Source organism: Chroicocephalus ridibundus, chromosome 12 (genome assembly GCF_963924245.1).
Source record: "Chroicocephalus ridibundus chromosome 12, bChrRid1.1, whole genome shotgun sequence".
Classification (NCBI taxonomy): Eukaryota; Metazoa; Chordata; class Aves; order Charadriiformes; family Laridae; genus Chroicocephalus; species Chroicocephalus ridibundus.
In genome coordinates, this window is record NC_086295.1 from 6,073,424 (window position 1) to 6,094,503 (window position 21,080).

Below are 21,080 nucleotides of genomic sequence, written 5' to 3' on the forward strand. Positions count from 1 at the left end.
TGCCCCGCTGCCCCATGCCCGGAGAGCCTGGGGACTGGCGGGAGGTGGGTGGCCAGCCCGTGGGTTGGCATCACCTGCGGCGCTTGGGGCTTCACCTCCCGGTCAGCCAGGAGCGCCGCGTATGCCAGGGAAATTGCGGATGGTGAATCACCACCGCACACAGGCAAACCGGCTCCCAGGATCCCGAATATGAGTCAACTGGCAGGAGGCAGGCGTTCTTGAATGGACCGGACCGCTCCAAACGGTCACAGGGTCTGTCCCAGGGCTGCCGCGGTGCATGGGTGGCTGCACCACCCTGGCCCACGGGTGACCCCTGTGCCGTCCATGTGCCCCTGGGTGCTCTTGGGCACCATGCTCATGGTCAGTGGAGGGGACGGCTCTAGCTCTGGGCTCCGGGGTGCGGAGCGGGTCTGTAACCCTGCCCATGTGGGCACCCTGCCCGGTGGTGCTGCTGCCACTGGCAGCATGATCGCCCTGGCTGCGCGGCCGTGGTGGGGAGGATGGGTGCGTGGCGGGGAGCCCCTCTCCTCCCACCCAGGGCTGGAGACCAGGCCCAGCTGCCCGGGTTTCTCTGTGCCGCGGGGGCTGTCAGCCCAGCACCATGTCCTTTGGCTCTCTGTCCCTGCGTGGCCCCTGTCCACCCTCCCTTCTGGGCCTCCGCTCAGGGATGCGCCGCTCCGGCAGCACCGTCCTCGCTGCCGCTCCATTTCCAGCCTGATTTATTTCTGCTGCTCTGCAGCTCGGCTGTTTTCCTTGCTATTAAGCCGACTCCGGGTTTCTTCTGCATGAGGTTGTTAATGCAGCGAGCAGCCGTGGCCCTGTCCCAGCAGCTCTGCCCTCGGTGGTGGCACCGCTGGATGCATCCCCACCTTGCGGTGCGGCCGGCGAGGCCGCAGACCCTGCTTCTGTGGTGCCTGTTGGGGAGCAGGAGCAGCCATCCAGCCACTCACCCTGCTCCCAGGTACCACGCTGGGACTGTCCCCCTCCGTGGTGTCACACTGAGCATCCGGCCGGGTCCTGCCCCTGCAGACGCAGCGCTGCGGGCAGCCCCTGGCGCGCTCACCCGCGGGCGCCCTGTGCCGTGAGTTATTGCTGCCAGCCGTCCCGCCGGGAGGGTTCCCCCTGGATCCACACCGCTCACCTCACTGCGTGGATGCGCTCCGGCGGGTCCGTGTGCCGCCCCGGCCGGGCAGGGCAGCACGTGGCTCCTGGGGACGGGCGGCCCCTGCCCATGCGTGGCGTGGGAGGTGCTGATGGCAGCTGGGATGCTACCATCGCCTGTCCTAGGATCCGGTGTGGGCATGGTGCCCATGGCCCCAGCAGCCCTCCCATGGGAGCTGGGGTGCTGGGGACCCCTCACAGCGGCAGCCCCGTGGGACGGGTGCTCTCCCGGCGCGGGCTGGGGCTGGGGCTGCCTGGCTGACATGGTGGCATCTCTGCAGGCGATGGCAATCCCAAGGAGAGCAGCCCCTTCATCAACAGCACGGACCTGGAGAAGGGCAAAGAGTATGATGGCAAGAACATGGCCCTCTTTGAGGTAGGGCACACAGGCGGCGGGGCAGGGAGGGTCCCTGGGGAGGGGGTTGAGCTGAGCAGCTGTCCCACAGCACCCCAACCTGCACCCTGGGCACCGGCACGTGCCAGAGCTCTGGGCCAGGGTCCCCAGGCTGCCACAGCCATGCCCAGTGCGACAGGCGGTGGCATAGCATTTGGCCAAGTCCCTGGGTCCCAGGGCTGGCCAAGTTCCTGAGGGAATGTCCTCACGGCTTGGGGCTCTGCTCTCCGCAGGAGGAGATGGACACCAGCCCCATGGTCTCGTCCCTGCTGAGCGGGCTGGCCAACTACACCAACCTGCCGCAGGGCAGCCGGGAGCACGAGGAGGCTGAGAACAATGATGGGGGCAAGAAGAAGCCGGTGCAGGTGAGGGATGCAGGAGGGATGCAGCCCCTTCTCCTGGCCACTGCTTGTGCAGTGCCCGGGAGGGCGATTTCACCCGGGGTCCCTGGCTGCATTGCAGGAGGAGCGGGACCCCTTGCTCCTCTGCCAGCCAGCCCCGGGAGCCCTGACGGCTGCCCGCTCTCTTGGCAGGCCCCGCGGATGGGCACCTTCATGGGCGTCTACCTGCCCTGCCTCCAGAACATCTTTGGGGTCATTCTCTTCCTGCGCCTCACCTGGGTGGTGGGGATTGCTGGCATCATGGAGTCCTTCTGCATGGTCTTCCTCTGCTGCTCCTGTGTAAGTGAGGGAGGCTGGCTGGGTCCCTGCTGGCCTCATGCGGGGTCTGGGGGTCACCAGCTGGGCTGGCCGGGCTATGGAGAGGTGCGTTAGCTGCCAGCCCACCCTGCCCCTGCCCCTGCCCCGCTTACAGCAAGGAGAAGCCTCCAGCTTCCCAAAGGATTCCCAAAGGAATCGACAGCAGAAATGGTGACCCAGATCATAGCTGCCATGTGGGGGGGATGTGGCGGGGGGTCCCCTGCCCCAGTCCTGCACACATTGCTGCAGTGAGCCACCCAGCCAGGACGGTGACCCCAGGGTCTGGGGGGCTGAACATGAGCAGCATCCTGGGTAGTCTGGGGACCCCCCGACCCTTGCGGCACTGCCAGTCCCTCCAAGGGGCTCAGCCCCCCAGCTGCGCTGCCAACCAGCAGTTCAGGCTGCCCATCCGTCCATCCATCCGGCTCTGTCCCGGGCATACCAGCCTAGTTGGCACATCTCAGCGTGTCCCCAGGGAGTCCCATGTCCCAGCATGGCCCCAGCTCTCTCTTCCCACTCCCCTGTCCCTCTGTCCCAGTGAGGAGGGAGCTCTGGTGGGTGCTGACGCTGTGTTTCTCCCTGCAGACAATGCTGACGGCCATTTCCATGAGCGCGATCGCCACCAACGGCGTGGTGCCAGGTAGAGCCGAGCCCGTGTCCGTGTGTGTGCCAGGGGCGAGGGGAGCTGGCTCCCTGCCGGGTTGGGTGCCTGCGGGGGCCCCTGTGCCCCAGAAGAGCTGGGCCGAGGGTGGCAAAGGGCTTTTCCCAGAGAGCATCCCCCGAGGCCATCCCACTCCCTGGGCCGTGCTGGCTGAGCTGTGGGGCTGCCCTGGGCTGCGCACGGGAGGGTGGACGTCACCGCCAGCTGCTCCCCGGCCTTCTGCCACCAGCCCGCGCGGGTTCCCCATGGCCGGGGGGGGAGCGTGGAGCTGGAGCCGTCACCCGTCCCCAGAGCCGCAAGGTGCAGATGGCAGCGAGAGCCGCCAGCCACGGCTCCTCCCTCCGCCAGACTGGTGAGGCCGCGGGGGGAGCCAGGGAGACATGCCGGCAGGAGGATGGGGAGCCGGGCATGCCGGGCACCGCAGGCTGGGCGTTGGGGTGGCTTCTCCTGCCGGCCACCCTGAGCTGTGCCAGGAGCGAGGATGCTGCTGCATGCAGTCTGTACCCCCGGAGAGGCACCGGTGGGGTCTGGCCATGTGGATGCTCCTGGGCTGCATCCCCCAGAGATTCCCAGCCCCGCAGAGCCCCAGGGAGCCACAATCAGGTGGGCTGTCCTGGCCCAGCTGGTCCGCCAGGCCGGGCACAGCACTGGCAGCCCCAGCGCAGGGTGTAATTAAAGCTATTTATCATCCTGCTGCCGCGGCGGGACCATCGATCCCGGCAGCCCCGTTCTAAGGGCTCCTCTGGGAGGATGGAGCAGGGCACGGACCATGTCCCTGGGGCTCCAGAGCCTGTCTGGCGTCCCAGGGGACATGTGTCCCCGTGGCCATCACACCTGGCTGCTGGGCTCCTGGGGAATGGCTGCCAGTGCGGTCGCTCCCGGTGCTCCAGGGGCCTGGGGACTGCGTCCTGCTCTGTGCTGGAGTGGGATCCAGGGCTGCCCTGGCTCCATCCTGCCGTCCGGGACACCTGGCAGGGTACGGGTGCTGTTGGGATCTGGCTGGGACCCACTTTTTCTCTCTCCGGCAGCGGGTGGCTCCTACTACATGATCTCACGCTCCCTGGGACCCGAGTTTGGAGGGGCCGTGGGGCTCTGCTTCTACCTGGGCACCACCTTTGCCGGTGCCATGTACATCCTGGGCACCATCGAAATCCTGCTGGTACGTGCCTGGTCCTTCTCCCTGAGCAGTGCCAAGGGCTCAGGTCCTGGCAGGGCAGCTCTGCCTTTGCCTGCCTGCTCTGCCTGGCCCATCAGGGAGCTGAGGCTTCCCTGGGGACCCCTCCACGGGGCCATTAACTGGGCGGTGATGCCATGACTCTCTCCCAGGCCTACATCTTCCCAGCTATGGCCATTTTCAAGGCAGAGGATGCCAGTGGGGAGGCAGCGGCGATGCTCAACAACATGCGTGTGTATGGCACCTGCGTGCTGACCTGCATGGCCACCGTGGTGTTCGTGGGGGTCAAGTACGTCAACAAGTTTGCCCTGGTCTTCCTGGGCTGTGTCATCCTCTCCATCCTCGCCATCTACGCCGGTGTCATCAAGTCGGCCTTCGACCCGCCAAGCTTCCCGTGAGTACAGTGTCCCATGGGGCTGCGATGGGTCTGGGGTGCGCAGGCGCGTGGCTGAGTGCTTGTCCCCACCCAGGATCTGCCTCCTGGGCAACAGGACCCTCTCGCGTCATGGCTTCGACCTCTGCACCAAGATGGTGGTGGAGGGGAACGAGACAGTGGGCTCTAAGCTCTGGGAGCTCTTCTGCACCTCCCGCTTCCTCAATGCCACCTGTGACGAGTACTTCACCATGAACAACGTCACCGAGATCGAGGGCATCCCCGGTGCCGCCAGCGGCCTCATCCAAGGTGGGCATGGCATGGGGATGGAGGTGTGGGGTTGGACGAGTGGGGATGGAGGCATGGGGATGAAGGAACAGGGGTGGACGCATGGAGATGGAGGAGGAGGGATGGAGGCATGGGGATGCGGGTGCGGGGATGGAGGCGCAGGACAAGTCCCAGCGGAGCTGTAGTGATGCCGTGGCTGTGCCTGCCGGGCAGCTCTGCTGGCAGGGCTGATGGAGGAGCTGGTGCCACGGGGGGGCCATTGTGCGTGTGGGTGGCCGGCCCCTCGGGCATGCCAGACAGGTGTTGTGGGGGCAGGCGGGCAGCGCCGGGTCCAGATGAGGGGACGTGTGGGTGATCCCTGCCATGGGCTGCTCTGCCCCTCGGGCACAGCGAGCCGTGCTCACGCCGCGCTGGGCAGCGGGACGGACTCCTGCGCTGCACGACCGAGCTGGGTGCTGCGGCCACCCATGTGTGGTCTGTGCCAGCCAGACCACAGCAGGATGGCTCCGAAGGATGCCTGAAGGCTGTGGAGGAATAAATCCTCCCTCTGCTTCCTCTTTGTTATCGATATGTGGTTTTGCGAGGAGCAATCACCCCTCGGGGACACTTTGCTGCTGCGGCCGCAGCCACATCGGGAGAGTGGCCAGGGCCGCAGAAAAACTCGTGAATTTGCTGGGAGGAGCCACTTTTGACCTGTTTTTCCGGAGCTGCTGGTACATTTGCCAGGTGCTTACACTCTGCAGTGGGTGGCGGAGGCCGATGCTCAGTGCCACGCTCGGAGGGCATTTGCAGACCCCTGCTCTGCGGGACCATGCTGGCAGGACCTGCTCTGGGGCGGGTGTTGGGGCTCAGGGGGGCAGCACCCTGTTGGGTTTCCCTGCCTGCGGAGCTGTGAGCAGGATCAGCCCTTCCCGGGAGCAGCAGCCGGGCCGGGTGCTCCTGCAGTGCCAGGCTGGGTGTCCCGGCGGTGGCTGTGCCGGCTGTGCCAGGTGCTCACGGTGAGCTCCACCTCCGGTGGATCCCATGGAGCAGGACAGGGGCTGGGGTGCCTGGGCATGTCTGGCGCTTGCTGTGGGGCAGCCCCAGCCATGTCTCCGCTGGGTGCTGAGGCTGAGACTTCCCCGGGGCAGCCGCGGGGCTCCTCCGGCCCGTCCCTGCTGCGGTGGCTGCGTGGACCCAGGCACGGGAGCGCCTTTGCTAAGTGGGTGGCACTGGGGGCTACGGCTGCCAGGCTGTGTCATGGCGATGTTGTTGAGCGTGTTCTCTGGGTGTTTGGGAGGCTCCAGATGGCATCCCACGCTGAGGTCTCGTGGGGCAGATAAGGAGTCCCTGGCTGTTGGGTACAGCCTTCTCCTGCTGGCGACGGTCGTGCCGGGGAGGGGATGCCAACCCCCCCCACCCTGCCCTGCCAGGCTCTGTCAGGGCAGGAGACAGCAAATGCTTCTGCATCTGGGGTGGACGGGGCAGAGCCAGGACCCATCTCTGGGGCACCTGGAGAGGTGTGACTGGGCTGGCAGCGTCTCGAGACGGGATGTGACTGCACGGCCCTGACAGAGGTGGCTGGGGCTGGCTGTGCCCCAGGCGCTGGGTCTCCCCCTGGGGAGAAATGTGCCTTTCTAGGAGGACGAGCCAGGCAGGGCTGTGTTGGTGGGGGCTGCCAGCCCCATCTGTCACCCGAGAGCGGTCAGGGGAGGTGACACAGCTGGAGAGGGGTGCTCAGCACCGTGTGCTGGGGGCTGGCGCCCGTGGGGCTCCTTTGGACCCACTCTGCAGCCCCTTTGCAATGCCATGCCGAGGGCTGTCGGCCTCTCCCTGCCGAGCCCGAGTGCTGGCTGCTCTTTGCTGCTCCAGTTTCTCGCCGCGATCTGCGGCCAAGGCAGCACGTGGAGGGACGCTAAGTCTGTTACATCAGCTCCGCACTTGTAATCCCATCAAAAACATTATCAAGTTACTTTGACACGATCCACTTTCCTTAAACCTGTGTTGATCAGCATTAATTATATTACCCTCTTAATTATTTGCTACTTCAATCCCATGTCAGCTGCTCCAGTATCTTGCAGGGACGATGCCAGTGGCAGGATGGACCTTCTCTGGTTGCCCACCTGCACTGCGGGGCTTGTGCCCAGGCTGGGTGTTTCTGCACATCCCTGACAGGCTGGGGATGTCCCGTCCCTAGCCCGCCAGATGCCAGTGGCCCCGGCTGCCGGCCATGCCGGGGGCAGGCAGGGCTGGACACCCCCGTGCTCCGTCCCTTTGGGCTGCAGAGCGAGAGGGTGCTGTGCCGGGTGTGGGCGGCTCTCCGGCACCTCCTGACGCCGTCCGCGCTGCCCGTCCTCCTGCCTGTTCGCAGAGAACCTCTGGAGCTCGTACCTGACCAAGGGCGTGATCGTGGAGAAGCGGGGGCTGCCCTCCGTGAGCCCCCCCGACACCCCAGTGGACATGGACCAGCCCTACGTCTTCAGCGACATGACCTCCTACTTCACCCTACTTGTCGGCATCTACTTCCCCTCCGTCACAGGTGGGAGCCGCTGCCGGCCCCGTTCGCGTGCCGTGGGGCAACCGCTGGCCCACGTGTCCCACGTGCTCCTGCCCCCCGCGCTGGGTGTGGGGGTGGATCACAGCCTGCGCCTCCCACGCAGCCGCCCGCGCTCCAGATCTGACGATGCCGCTCGGCACCGTGCTGACGTCCCGCGGCTCGGTATTTATAGCTCCCCGGGGGTGGAGGAGCCCCCCCCCCCGCCCCAGTCCCGCTGCGGAGCCGCCGCAGCCGCCGGATCCCACCCGCAGCTCTGCTGGTGCCCCGGAGCCTCTGGGACCCCCAGGGCAGTCCCAGGCACGGTGAGCAATGGTGGGGTCCGGCACCAGACAGACCCTGTGACACCGCTTGGCACACGGCGCCTGGCACCCTCCCACCCGGTGCCCGCTTACCGGCAGATCCCGGTTTTTGTGTGGCGCGTGTCCCTCCACTGACATGGGCTGAGCTACAGGTGGTCGTGTCCCATCTGCGGGGTCCCGGTGGGACAGCCGCCCTGGCCATTGCCACAGCAGGAGCACAGGTCGTCCCTCGGGCTGTGCCGGACCTGCCGGCGTCAGCCATGTCCCAGCCTGACCTCCTGCCTTCCCACAGCAGCGCCGGGGCCGGACTCTGTCACTGCTCTAGTCACAGTCACTGCTTGAGCTAATTAAGGGCTAATGAGACAAGTCACTTAAGAGTGTTTTGAGCCTAATCCTTGAATGGCGTCAGACTGCGGCTGTGGTGGGGGGAGTGCTGGGGGGGTGCAGGGAGCAGGATGGGTGCCTGCTCCCCGTCCTGGCACGCCACCAAGCCGGTGCCCGGTGCGGGCTGTCCTGCCGGCTGGGACGGATGAGGGCTGGGGCTCTGCCCGCCATGGCACCGTTCCCTCTTTCCCCAGGCATCATGGCTGGCTCCAACCGCTCCGGAGACCTGCGGGACGCCCAGAAATCCATCCCCACGGGCACCATCCTGGCCATCGCCACCACCTCTGCGGTCTGTATCCTTCAGGGCTCACCTGAGCCTGGGCCGTGGGGCTGAGGGCGGGTGGGCTTGCTGTGTGGGGCAGACCCACTTGGGTGCCCCGCCGGGCTGGGATGGGGGTCCCAGGGGGCAGGTGAGTGGGACTCCACATCTTCCTGCCTGGTTCTCCTTGACCTCATGGCAGATATCAGCTCCGTCGTCCTCTTTGGGGCATGTATCGAGGGGGTCGTCCTGCGCGACAAGTGAGTGTCCCAGGGCCATGTGGGGCAGGCGTGGGGGGAGCCCGGCAGCTCCCCAGAAGCGGCCCCTGGGAACATGGTGGGGCAGGGGCAGCGCGGGGGGAGGCAGGGGCATGGGGGGAGGCTGCAGCTGGGATACACTGGGCAGATGGGGTGGCACTGGAGGGTCTGCAGGGGTCCCGGGGTGAGAGCGCTGGGGTGGGGGTGGGCTCTTGGTTGCGGGGGGAAGCTTGTAATAGGCACTGGGGGCTCGTGTGTGCCCTGTTTCTCCCCGCCCCCCACCCCGCCATGCTTTGCTGCACATCCGCAGTCCTTCCTCCCGCTCCAGGGCTGCAGGCAGGGAGCTTGTTTGTCAACAGGCAGGGCTGCCTGCGCTGCCTGCGCTATCTGGGGCAGCCCCGCTCGCTGCACGCGGCAGGTGACACTTCTGGGTCGCCAGCACCAACACAAACGGGTTCCAACCACATGCAGCCTTAATCGGCCTCCTCCCGGCACAGGGGATGGGGACCCCCCCCCCCCACCTCCTCCTTGTCCCCCCCTCAGCCACAGGTGGAGGGATGGGGACAGACCCCAGCTACCTGAGACCCCACTCTCTTGCTCACCCCCGATGGCGGGTGGGGGCCATCAGCAGCTGGGGCAGGGCCCGTCTCCAGTCCTGTCCCCCCCCAGCGATGTCCCTCCGTGGACAACCTGCCTGGGGGGGCTGTCTTGTGCCGCCGTGTGGTGCTGGCGTTCCCAGGGCTCAGCCACGGGATGAAACCGTGGGTGGTGCCGGTGCCCCACAGGTTTGGTGAAGCTGTCAACGGGAACCTGGTGGTTGGCACCCTGGCGTGGCCGTCCCCGTGGGTCATTGTCATCGGCTCCTTCTTCTCCACATGTGGGGCCGGGCTGCAGAGCCTCACCGGAGCCCCCCGCCTCCTGCAAGCCATCTCCAGGGATGGGATTGTGCCCTTCCTCAGGGTAGGTGTCCCCCCAGCCCGGCGCTGCCGGCCCTGAGCACCCACCATGGTAGGAGACTGGCGGGCACCCGCTCTGCCTCCTCCTTGTCCTCATCCCACCGGCACCGGCGTGGCGGCGGGCGGCTGTGGTGGGTCTGGCCGCGGTGTCGGTGGGAGAAAAGTGCCGGGAAAGGTCAGGATCCCCTCCCCCCCACCGCCGTGCCGCTTCATATTTTATCTGCTCTCCGAAGACGCGTTCTCACAACCTCATCTCTCCAAATCCAACCCGACAGCTCCCCCCAGGGAAGAGTGGGCTAATTTTACCATCCCTCCTTCACCCTGCCAGCCCCAGCCCGAGCTCTCTCTCGCTCGCGCCGCCTGCACCCTCTAATGCATCCGGACACGCGCCCCCGGCCCCCGCCCTCGCACCCAGACCCGGCCCCCCTCCGTGTCCCCGCAGCCGCAGGAGGAGCTGATCTCCACCGGCAGCGTGTCCGTCCCGGGCACGGGGTGCCCGTCTCCATGCTCACCGTGGCCAGGCTGATTTGGGGATTGTCCTTGGGTGGGGGGGTCGCGGGGGGACAAGGGGCTGCGCTGGGTGCAGGGAGGGCTGCGGGGTCTGCTGGGGCTGGGTGCATGGGAGGGTCCGGCTCCGTCAGAGGACCTCCGTGCCGAGGACTCTTGCCCAGGGCTGTGCGGTGCGGGCATCGCAGAGCCCTGATTCCCCCCCCACCTCTCTCTCCCCCACAACCCGCTCCCAGGTCTTCGGCCACGGCAAAGCCAACGGGGAGCCGACGTGGGCCCTGCTGCTCACAGCCTGCATCTGCGAGATCGGGATCCTGATCGCATCCCTGGACGAGGTGGCTCCCATCCTCTCCATGTAGGCAGCATGCTTGGTCCACCCGCACCTTCGCGAGCGGCGGATGGGCCCATGCCCCCCCCCAATCCTGGCCAGGCGGGTGGCGTGTGTGGGTCCCTGATCCCCGGCGGGGGGGGACAGGGATGCCCCCACCTCCCTAGCGCCAGCCTGAGGAGAGGGGAGCCCAGGGACACTCCTCGGCTGGCATTGTGGCCTGGTTGTTTGGCAGCCCTGGCTCCCCTGTCCGTTGGCCAGAACCGCTCCAGTGGTGGCCACCCGGGGCTGGGAGGTGCAGTGGGGCCCATCTGCGGCCCCGGCCCAGCCGGAAACGCCCGGCTCAGCCTCACGCTTTCTCCTGCAGGTTTTTCCTCATGTGCTACATGTTCGTCAACCTGGCGTGTGCGGTGCAGACGCTGCTGCGGACGCCCAACTGGCGGCCCCGCTTCCGCTACTACCACTGGTGAGCCGGGACGGGATGGGATGGGAATGGTCGGGATGGGGTCCCCTGCCACCCCTGCAGGTAACCCCGGGCGGGGGGCTCTGGCACCGCTGTGGGGGCCAGGGTGCGCTCATGGCATGGTCTCCACAGGACCCTGTCCTTCCTGGGCATGAGTCTCTGCCTGGCGCTGATGTTCATCTGCTCCTGGTACTACGCGCTGGTCGCCATGCTGATCGCCGGCCTCATCTACAAATACATCGAGTACAGAGGGTAAGGGCGGCCACGGTGCCGCAGACCCCAGCCAGCACTGACAGCCGCTCAGGGGCTGCTCAGCTTCCCCAGGCTGCTCCTCCTGGGATGCTCCATGGTGCCAGCGTGGTGCTCCGTGGCCGGAACATCCCTTCCACGCTGCATCACTTACACGCTGCCGGTTCCCACAGGGCAGAGAAGGAGTGGGGTGACGGGATCCGGGGGCTGTCCCTGAGCGCAGCCCGCTACGCCCTGCTGCGGCTGGAGGAGGGTCCCCCCCACACCAAGAACTGGAGGTGAGGCCAGGACGGGGGACCGGCAATAGGGGGATGGCAGGGGGGGCCAGCCGGGGCGTGGGCGCTGACTGCAGGACCGTCCTTCCAGGCCGCAGCTGCTGGTCCTGGTCCGTGGGGATCAGGAGCAGAACGTGGTGCACCCGCAGCTCCTGTCCTTCACGTCGCAGCTCAAGGCTGGCAAGGGCCTCACCATTGTGGCCTCCGTGCTGGAAGGGACCTTCCTGGACAACCACCCACAGGCACAGAGGGCAGAGGAGGTGAGAGCTGCCCGTGCCAGGTGGGCTTCTGCCGGCAGCGGGTGCCGGTGGCCATCCCTGGGAGCCCGATGGTGTTTCTGCCCTGTGGCCAGGGCTGGTGGCCCCAGCTGGCCAGGAGAGCACCGGGGCAGCACTGGGCAGAGCTCAGAGACTGCACACTTCCCCGGTGTTCAGGGCACCATGGGGACCTCCAGACCCCTGTCCCCCTCCCCAGACACCAGAGACACCAGCACCAGCTGGGCACTGGTCCCAGTCTTGGCTAGCTGCTGCAGGGCACGGCGTGGCACTGCACGGCACGGCATGGCACGGCGCCTGGCCAGGTGCTGCTGGGCTGAGCATCCCCTCAGCTGCCCTGACCCTCCCCACAGCCCCCAGCCCCCCCCCCAGCCCCTGCGGCCCCGGTGCCAGGCAGGATGGGGGACGGGAGCCTTTCCCCACCGGAGCGAGATCCCTCCCCGCTCCCCCCGCACCTCTGCACCAGCCAGGCAGCACATTAATGAGATTAAGCCCTCGGAAGCAAACAGTTTCTCTCCCATGCAGACATGTTATAATTTCTCTGAGTAAATAACTCTAATTGCTGCTCTGCCGCCCATCAGAGCGCTGGCACGGGGACACCCTCCGCTCGGCACGGCGCAGAGCCGTGTGCCAGCTCCGCTCACCGCCGGGCCTCCCACCTCCCAGCCCAGAGCCGCCAACCTGCCGTGGGGCACAGAGACCTGGGGACCCCGTGGGGACCTGCACCCCACACCCTGCACCCCATACCCCACACCCTCCACCCCACGCCCTGCACCTTGCACCTCACCTGGCCACGGTGCCGCTGCTGGGGCTGGTGGCTGCTGTGCAGCCCGTCCCCAGGTCTTGCAGTTTTTGACGCCCCCCCTCTCCTGCCGCCAGTCCATCCGCCGCCTGATGGAAGCAGAGAAGGTGAAGGGCTTTTGCCAGGTGGTGATCTCCTCCAACCTGCGGGATGGCATGTCCCACCTCATCCAGTCCAGCGGGCTTGGGGGGCTGCAACACAACACGGTGCTGGTGGGCTGGCCCCGCAGCTGGCGCCAGAAGGAGGACCACCAGACCTGGAGGAACTTCATCGGTAGGCACCGCGGAGGGTGGGTGCTGCCAGGCTGGGGGGAAACCACGAGCCGCCCCAGCTGACATGGTCCTTCCCCTCCCAGAGCTGGTGCGAGAGACCACGGCTGGGCACCTGGCCTTGCTGGTGGCCAAGAATGTCGCCATGTTCCCGGGCAACCAGGAGCGGTTCTCAGAAGGCCACATTGACGTCTGGTGGATCGTCCATGATGGGGGGATGCTCATGTTGCTGCCCTTCCTCCTGCGGCACCACAAGGTAGCTTGGGCTCCGCGGCATGGGGCAGGGGGCCGGGGCTGTCCCTGCAAAGCCGTGCCCATGCCTCCCTCCCTCGCAGGTCTGGCGCAAGTGCAAGATGCGTATCTTCACGGTGGCGCAGATGGATGACAACAGCATCCAGATGAAGAAGGACCTGACCACCTTCCTGTACCACCTGCGCATCACCGCGGAGGTGGAGGTGGTGGAGATGGTGAGTGCTGGGATGGGGGCTCATGCTGTAGTCTGGGACGCTGCGCATGGGCGAGACAGACAGACCCTGCCACGGGGGGGGACACAGCACCATAGGGGGGGACACAGCACCATGGAGGCATGCAACATCATGGGGACACGTAGGGACACACAGGGCCAGGCTGGGAGCAGTGGGTGCAGCTCACCCTGCCCCACGGTTTCTCCTGTCCCCCCCTGCAGCACGAGAGCGACATCTCCGCCTACACCTATGAGAAGACTCTAGTGATGGAGCAGCGCTCACAGATCCTCAAGCAAATGCACCTCACCAAGAATGAGCGGGAGCGGGAGGTGAGGATGCAGGACAGCCTGGGTGGGATCCTGCCCCCATGGTGGCTGCGCCACCGGCCGAGCTGCCCCGTGACTCTGCGCACTCATCCTGCTGGGGAGCCGGGGCTGCAGGCTGGGGTCTGCCCGGCCAAGCCCTCTTCTAACCCTCTCCCGCACAGATCCAGAGCATCACAGACGAGTCCCGCGGCTCCATCCGGCGCAAGAACCCGGCCAACACGCGCCTGCGCCTGAACGTCCCTGAGGAGCAGGTGGGAGACGGCGAGGAGAAGCCGGAGGAGGAGGTGAGGGGCTGCACCAGGACGGGGCCCGGGTGGTCAGCTAGTCCTGGCCCCTGCCCACGGTCCCCCTCTCTCTGCAGGTCCAGCTCATCCACGACAAAAATGCCACCACCTTCTCCAGCAGCTCCCAGTCCCCGGGCGACGAGGTGGAGACGGCCCCTGAGAAGGTCCATCTCACCTGGACCAAGGAGAAGTCTGTCGCCGAGAAGAACAAGAGCAAGAGCCCCGTCAGCCCTGAGGGCATCAAGGACTTCTTCAACATGAAGCCGTACGGCCCCGCATGCAGCCACCCCGTCCCACCCACGCCCCGCAGCCCCCACCGTCCCTCCCTGCCCCGGCCAGGCGGGTGCAGGCAGGGCCCTGGCAGCACCGGCTCGGTCCTTGCTCTGAGGGGGGTTCTGGCAGCCCAGGGGCCCTGCGCTCGCCCCTGCGGAGGGGCTGGGTGGGAGGTGGGGTCCCCGTCAGACCTGAGCCGAGGAGGGATGGGGCGTCTGGGCAGCATGTGCTGCGGGGACTCGGGGTGCACACCCGGCGCTCACCTCTTCTCTCTCTCTCTCTCTCTCTCTCTCTCCCCTTGGCCCCATGATGCTCCTGGCAGGGAGTGGGAGAACCTGTAAGTCCGGGTTTGGCTGGGTGTTGGGTTCCAGGGCGGGGGGAGCTGGGCCGCGCCCATGGGGCAACGCACCCGGAGCCATTGGGGTTGCCCCCGTGCAGAAGGGTGGCTCCGTGCGCTGTGACAGCTGCCGCCGGCGCGGTGCTAGACGGCTCACCAGGGCGGCGTGCGGGGGCCGTGGCTGCCAGCCCCTGCGCAGACTCCGCGTGCCATGCAGTGCCCGTGCCGCGTGCTCCCCGTCTGCCCCGTTACGCTGCCGGCAGCTTCCTGCAAGCTTGGGCTCGGGCACCTGCGGTGACGCTGGCACCGTCTGCTCCTGCTCGCTCCCAGGTGGCTCGGCCCCGAGCAGCCACAGTGTGCGCTGCCTGCAGGCACCATGCATGGCCCTGCAGGTCACGGCCACCAGTGCGGGCTCAGAGTCACCAGCGGCCGTGCTGGGCAAAGCTTGCTGCTCCCCGAGCTCGTGCCGCAGCCCAGCCCTGGACCCCTCTGGGGCAGGAGGTCCCAGAGTGTCCTGTGGCCCCTCGAGTCCGGTGCGGGGCCAAGGCCGGCTGTGCCTGTCCCTGTGCCCACACGTGCCGTCCTCCCCACAGGAACCAGTCCAACGTGCGGAGGATGCACACGGCTGTGAAGCTCAACGAGGTGATCGTGAAGAAGTCCCAGGATGCCAAGCTGGTCCTGCTCAACATGCCGGGGCCTCCCCGCAACCGGAAAGGGGATGAGAACTGTATCCTTCCCACAGGGCTGCTGCCTTGGGGCTGGCACCAAGACCCCTCTCCGCAAGGGGGGACCAATAGCCAGGGTGCTGTGACTCCCCCAAGGCTGCTGGAGCTTGCAGGCGAGTGTTGGGGCACAGGTGCAGTGCCTGAGCCTGGACCCCCTCTCGCCTTCTGCCCCTGGCTGGGTCCGACAGCCATCACTGACACCAGCCTGCCCATCCGGCAGCGCCCATGCACGTGGGGCGGGCGGTGGGGCCACATGACATGGCACTCGCGGGCGTGAGCGTGATGGCACATCGTGGGGGTGCTGGCAGAGACCCGCGGGGCTTGGCTGCGTGCTGGGGAGGGCTCAGCCATGGTCCCCATTGTGTGACACCAGTGTGGGCAGGCTCCATCAGCTCCTTGGCTTGGGCCTGACCCCACCAGCTCCCGGCTCTGGGACAGGGGGTGTCATGCCGCAGTTTGTCTCCCTGGGTGTGGGGCCGGGCAGGGACGGCACAGGGCTGTCCTCGTGCTCCATCACGGCGTTGGTTCCTCCTTGACGGCCGTGCAGACATGGAGTTCCTGGAGGTGCTGACGGAGCACCTGGACCGAGTGCTCCTGGTGCGCGGTGGGGGCCGGGAGGTCATCACCATCTACTCCTGAAACACGGCGCGCAAGAGAGGTTTGTCTGCACGCTGCGAGCCCCGCCACCCCTTTGCACCGTGCTCCTGGACGGGAGGAGGGAAGGCCTGATGGCAGCTGGTGTGCAGAAACTTCACCTGGCTTTGGCCGTGCCCCTGATCTCTCCATTCGAACTGCAGCACCAGATCTTCCGGGAGCATCCAGCACCAGAGCAGCTGTTCCTCATTGCAACATCACAGCACTGCTGTCCTTGTTTATATATAAATATATACACTGTACCACGGACTGAGCACCGGAGCCCAGCGCCGACGCCACCGCCCGTCCCCGGCAGGGCCAGCCCCGCCATCAGCCCCAGCACTGCTGCTTGCAGCCCCCCGGCCGGGCAGGAGGGTGGCTGTGCCCAGACGGGCGCCTGGCCCCGCCGTGCCGCTACCCCTGCGCGGAGCTTGGCTGGACGCGCCTGTGCCCTGTGACCGCCCGCTGCTGGCGCCATGCCTCCCCGCCGAGGCGCTGGGAGAAGAGAGAGGCCACCAGCACGCTTTCCTCGCCGGACGCTCCTCTCCCCACCTCCGGCAGTGACTGGGGTTGCCTGCCATGGTGTTGCTCCCCCCCTGCCCCGGCCACCCCTCGCCAGGATGGGCTCAGACAGCCCCACCTCGGTGCCGCTCGTCTCTGGAGGCCGTGGGCTGAGCTTGCGGAGATGCAGCGTGATGGTTTGGAGGGGGCAGAGGGTGGGGGGCAGCTGCAGGGTGGGGGGGTTGGGTGCCGGAGCGCAGCGATCCCGCGACAGCATGAACCCCGACCTGGGGTGGGTGGGTGAGGGGTGCTCACTGTCCCACTCCCCACTGACTCCAGGCTCTCTCTGCCTTGGTGCTCTCCTGGTGCTTGTGCAGCGGTCGCGGCGTGGGGCTGCGGCATGTGGGGCTGAGGAGAGGCCCCACCGTGTACAGCGCGAGCCGGGGCCGCTCTCCGGCTGCCGTTGCTGCGTGGGTGCCGCTGACCCCCAAGGCACCAGCGCCTACTCTTGGCCTGGGTGCAGAGGAGTCCCCTCCCGTTCCCCCCTGCTCCCCAGCCACATTACACTGGGGGCTCGCAGCCCCCCGGCCCCGGCCACCCTGGCTGGTCCCAGCACCTACACGTGCACCTGGGTCCCCCCATGCCCCGCTGTGCTCCCTCCTGCTCCCCGGGGCTTCGCTGCTAACCCGGCCCCAGCCGCAGGTGGTCGCAGACGCCGCTGTGGGGCTGTCGGAAAGTCCGGATCTGTGGGTAGTTTTACCATATGCAAAGTCTGTTTTGGTCTTACAGGGCCAGACCCCGCAGTGAGGGGTGGCTGTAGGGGTCCCACCGCCCCCCCCTCACCACAGCACTCCCTCACCCGGCTGGCCAGGGCGACCCAGGCACTGGCCGTGTGGCCACTGCACCCCAAAGCCCGTCCCTTCCCGCTGGCCCACGCCTCAGCAGGCAGCCCCCACGCACAGGCAGCAGGGCGCACCGGGGCAGTTCAAACACGTCTTACCTTTGGCAGCAGCTGCAGGGTCACCCCGCCCCCCCCCACCCCCTGTCGTCATCGTCCCCCCAGCATCTCTCGCGCCAGAGAAACTGAGGAGCTTTTAACAAATGTGAATGGTTCCAGGAACCACGCAGGAAGCGGTGCCGAGGGCAGCCGGGGCGCCCGCCGGCGCCCGCCCTGGCCCCATGTACATAGTGTACATAATACAGTACGTGTATTTTTAAAGTGATCATATTTATGTTAATAGAACCAGATGAAGTCTATATATAGAGATCTATATCTATTCTGAGAGATGCAGGGCTCTGCTAGCACCAGGCCGCGGGGACAGAGAGCCGAGACGGGCTGCTCCCGCACCAAACGGGCGCCCGTCCGTCGCACCGAGTGCTCTGGAGCGGTGGTGAAGGCTACGGCCTTCCCCGGCCACCGGCAGCCCCTGGGAAAGGGCCAGGTCACAGCTTCATTCTCTTCTCAATTTAGCTTCTTAAGAGTTTTCAGGGAAAAGAAGTCACAGACTTTTCTGAACTTGTTTCACAGCAGATTTGAGCTTCCACTCGAAGTGCAGCCTGCTAAGAGTTGCCCTCTCCCGGCAGTGCTGGCTGCTTTCTACCAGCTTGGCCCCAAGCGGCAGCGATTTGTCCCCCGGCCAGAGCTGAGCCCCTGTGCTGGAGCGCTCGCCCCATCGGCCCCCCCCAGACCGCTCCCCAACGCCGCCCCGCACCCCAGCAGCCTCCCGGCCGGCGCAGAGTGGCCACCACAGTGTCCCCACCGGTGGCCTGGCAGTGGCTACCTCCAGCCCCCTGCCTGCCCGTCCCTCCTGCCCGCTGAGAGCGGCCGCAGCCCACGGCTCCTGCCTCACTGAGGGCAGGAACCTCCCTCTGCACTGGACGATTCCAGTCCCCGCTCCCTCTGCAGAGCTTCTCTATCCTCCGGGTCCAGGCCAAAGCTATTTTGGGCCGCCTGGATAAAAAGCAGTGTGTTTTTTGATATTGAGGTGTATTTTTTTGCTTTAAGATACTACTTGGGCATACTCCCAAAACCAAAACCAAGCCCCAGCTGCACATCTGTGCCTGCTCATACCTTGCTCCTACATTTCCATCACTCCCAAAGTGCCTCCCTTCTCTCCGGCAGCAGCCCCAGCCACAGCCAGACTTTCTGCTGCGGTAGCTCGGCTATCTGCGCGGCTGCGTCGGTCTGTGTGGCAGACCCTGGTGTGGGAGCCAGTCCCAGGGGCATGGGGAGCTCAGCGTTCACAGGAGGGGACCGTCGGGGTGAGCTGAGACCTGGTTTCGGCACAGGAGCTCCAGGCTGATGAAGGGTGCAGGCGCACAGGGCAGCACTCTCTGGTCCCATCACTGCCTCACTCGCTCGGGAGCTGCTGAAAGAGCAGGCAGGCGTCTGCAAGCGAAAAGTTCCTTTCGCTTTGCGAAGGGCAGCCCCGTGGGAACCAGGATTTGCCAGTGTCTAGCTCTCTGCCCTTGGAGCTGGTCCTACAGCGCCACACGCAACCTCACGTGCTGCTGCCAGCCTCCCAAAAATTATGTGAGGCACTTCTGTAGCGAAGGGGGAGGCGTGCACAGCAACCTGCCCACTCATCTCATCCCCTAGCACCACGCTTGTTGGGCCTACAACGCTTGCCAGCTGTTCTGCTTCTTTCAAAAGATGCCACCCGCTCCTTGCAGTCACCCTCTAATTCCAGCTCGGTTGTTGCCCTGCCGTGCCGCTGGGCCCGCAGCGGTGGGTGCTACCCTGCCGCAGCGAGCCTGGTCCCCGCCTGGTCCCCTCCCGCCCCGGCGCATGGAGCGGGACATCACCGGGGATCCCGGTGCAGAGGCAGGTTACGCGCAGCAGCAGCACCCGCCGCCAGCACCTACCTGTGCTGAGACAGCATCCGCCCTGGGCAGCCTCAGGGCAAAGGGCTCTTCCTTTTGGCCACAGGTAGAGGGTAGCAGGGAATGGCGTGGTCTGCAGAGCAGCGGTGAGACAGCAGCCCAGGGCACGCTTCTCCGCTGAGGGGCGTGCTTCATCGCCTCCCCAGCATCACCAACGGATCCCCCTCAGCACTTCAACCCCCGACGGTAAAGCCGCGGTGCCGGCTCCTCCAGGGAGCAGGAAGGCAAGCCCCTTCTGTCACTGCCGCTGAAAAAAAAGGCATTTCCCTTCCTCATCCTCCAGCAAGAGCAGGGGCACAGCTCTACACAGAGCCAGGGCTGTCTCGACACCCCTGCCAGGCAAAAATTGGCTGTGGCAAGAGAGGTGCTGGTTTCCGCAGCGAGTTCTCACTCGCCGTTGGCTGGAGAGGGCCAGTTTTAGCAGACAGCACTGCATGTTAGTTTACAAACCCAGCCCTGCACGTTCGGCCTCTGTGAGTGTTCAGTTTCCCCATGGAGCACCCTTCTGCTGTTCCACCTTGGTGAAGACAGTGTCCTCCTCTGGTAGACATGCAAGTTCCTCCTTGGCACATGCGCAGACACGTTTCGGTTTTTGTTCCAGACAGGAAGGTCTTGACCCCCCCCTCCCCAAGTTTGTTTCACAGGCAGGCTGCTGCCGGGAGCAGCGCTGAGCAGACAGGACCCGCCGGGACAGTGGGACAGCAGCGTGGCCCGCAGCAGGTGGGGAGCACACGGCCGCCTTTGGCCAGCACGCAGCACCGGGCCGGCCATGGCGTGTCCTCCAGTTCCTGCTGCGGGAGCGGGGAGCTGCCCTGTCCCCGTCAGCCGGGCAGGAGCAGGCCCCCGCAGGCAGCAGCAGCAGCAGTAGCAGGAGGCAGCTCACATCGCTGCAGCCACCACGCGGTACAGGCAACGAGGCACAGGACAGCACTTAGAGGAGGCGCAGGCAGCGTCCAGCCTGGGTTGGGGTCGGTCCACGGCTGGACGAGAGGAAGGACTAAGATACTGCACAAGGGTAAGAGTTGCACTAGAAGAGTCAAGACCCTCCTCTGTGTAGCAGGACTAAAAACTAGCAGAAAGACCAAAAGGTCTGAGATTTGCTGGTTACAACACTTTCTGTGCTACATGTGCAATATATTTGTTATGAATGTTATCACAAAGTCAGTTCATTCAATAATCTTTTACTCACTGTAGCTAGATGTTCTACGTTCATTCAAGTGACTTTTATTCGAGTGCAATATTTCAATAGACATGTAGTGACCTAGTATGCTTTGTGTTTTAGAGAATCTGTGTGCAGAGCAATGCAATTAAGTTTAAAACCTTGTAAATAAAACAGGTTGCAAACCAAAAAAAAAAAAAAAAAAGAGTATTAGGCTTGCATTTAATTTCTGTGAGTGTTTCAGTATTGTGCATTAGGCCGCCTCAGTACAGACCCTGTGTTCTCTGTGCAGGTATTAATGGAGGAGTGGCTCCTCGGCTGTTGAATGCTCCCTGTTAATGCTTTACTGCTTTAACTGTATTCATTTTTCTAGACTCCTGTCTGCACAAAATGCAATAAATGATTTTATTACACCCTTCACTACTTGCACGGGAAGTTTTCACTCATTCCAGGGTCTCCACAGCTATTTTGCACTTGGCTGCTACCATTTCCATAATAAGGAGCAATAAGGGAGCAGCAGATTGCAGAGGAAATAAAACATCAGGAGAGGAAAAGCCTCTCCCAAGTGCTAAGTTCCCATGTTTAAACTCACGCAAATTTCTGATCACCCCTGCAAAGATGCTTTACCTGTCTGCAGGGCTGTGGAGACGGAAAAAGGGATCTAATAAAAAGAGACTGGAGGAGGAAAGACGGCAGACAGACATACTTCCATCCATATTGTGTAGTAACAGCAGCACGAAGCCAAGGAAGGCCAGTGCTCAATGCACAGGGACTTGTAGCCCTAATTTCATGCAGCAGTGGTACAATTAGCAGCAACTGCGGCAGGGAAACCGGGACCAGCTCGTTGCTGGCCCGAGCGCACACCCTCCTCTCCCACCACCAGCAGC

The 21,080-nt window shown here is 65.2% G+C and overlaps 1 protein-coding gene across 3 annotated transcripts in view; it reads left to right on the forward strand.

Moving 5' to 3' along the window:
* Positions 1-20,613, forward strand: part of SLC12A5 (solute carrier family 12 member 5) — a 32,749-nt gene extending 12,136 nt beyond the window's left edge. For 2 of the 3 annotated variants that reach the window (XM_063350249.1, XM_063350251.1), the window contains exons 2-26: positions 1,443-1,537; positions 1,789-1,920; positions 2,089-2,235; positions 2,839-2,893; positions 3,943-4,073; positions 4,241-4,482; positions 4,559-4,770; positions 7,100-7,267; positions 8,163-8,261; positions 8,430-8,487; positions 9,270-9,444; positions 10,184-10,302; positions 10,643-10,741; positions 10,871-10,990; positions 11,161-11,265; positions 11,354-11,522; positions 12,417-12,612; positions 12,695-12,864; positions 12,944-13,075; positions 13,294-13,401; positions 13,560-13,682; positions 13,760-13,947; positions 14,278-14,292; positions 14,886-15,019; positions 15,565-20,613. In XM_063350249.1, the coding sequence (XP_063206319.1) occupies positions 1,443-1,537; positions 1,789-1,920; positions 2,089-2,235; positions 2,839-2,893; positions 3,943-4,073; positions 4,241-4,482; positions 4,559-4,770; positions 7,100-7,267; positions 8,163-8,261; positions 8,430-8,487; positions 9,270-9,444; positions 10,184-10,302; positions 10,643-10,741; positions 10,871-10,990; positions 11,161-11,265; positions 11,354-11,522; positions 12,417-12,612; positions 12,695-12,864; positions 12,944-13,075; positions 13,294-13,401; positions 13,560-13,682; positions 13,760-13,947; positions 14,278-14,292; positions 14,886-15,019; positions 15,565-15,656 (3,284 nt within the window). In that variant the 3' untranslated portion in view covers positions 15,657-20,613. The remainder of the gene's footprint in view (positions 1-1,442; positions 1,538-1,788; positions 1,921-2,088; positions 2,236-2,838; positions 2,894-3,942; positions 4,074-4,240; positions 4,483-4,558; positions 4,771-7,099; positions 7,268-8,162; positions 8,262-8,429; positions 8,488-9,269; positions 9,445-10,183; positions 10,303-10,642; positions 10,742-10,870; positions 10,991-11,160; positions 11,266-11,353; positions 11,523-12,416; positions 12,613-12,694; positions 12,865-12,943; positions 13,076-13,293; positions 13,402-13,559; positions 13,683-13,759; positions 13,948-14,277; positions 14,293-14,885; positions 15,020-15,564) is intronic. The other variant, XM_063350250.1, reaches the window with a different exon arrangement.
* The last annotated feature ends 467 nt before the right edge of the window (positions 20,614-21,080 follow it).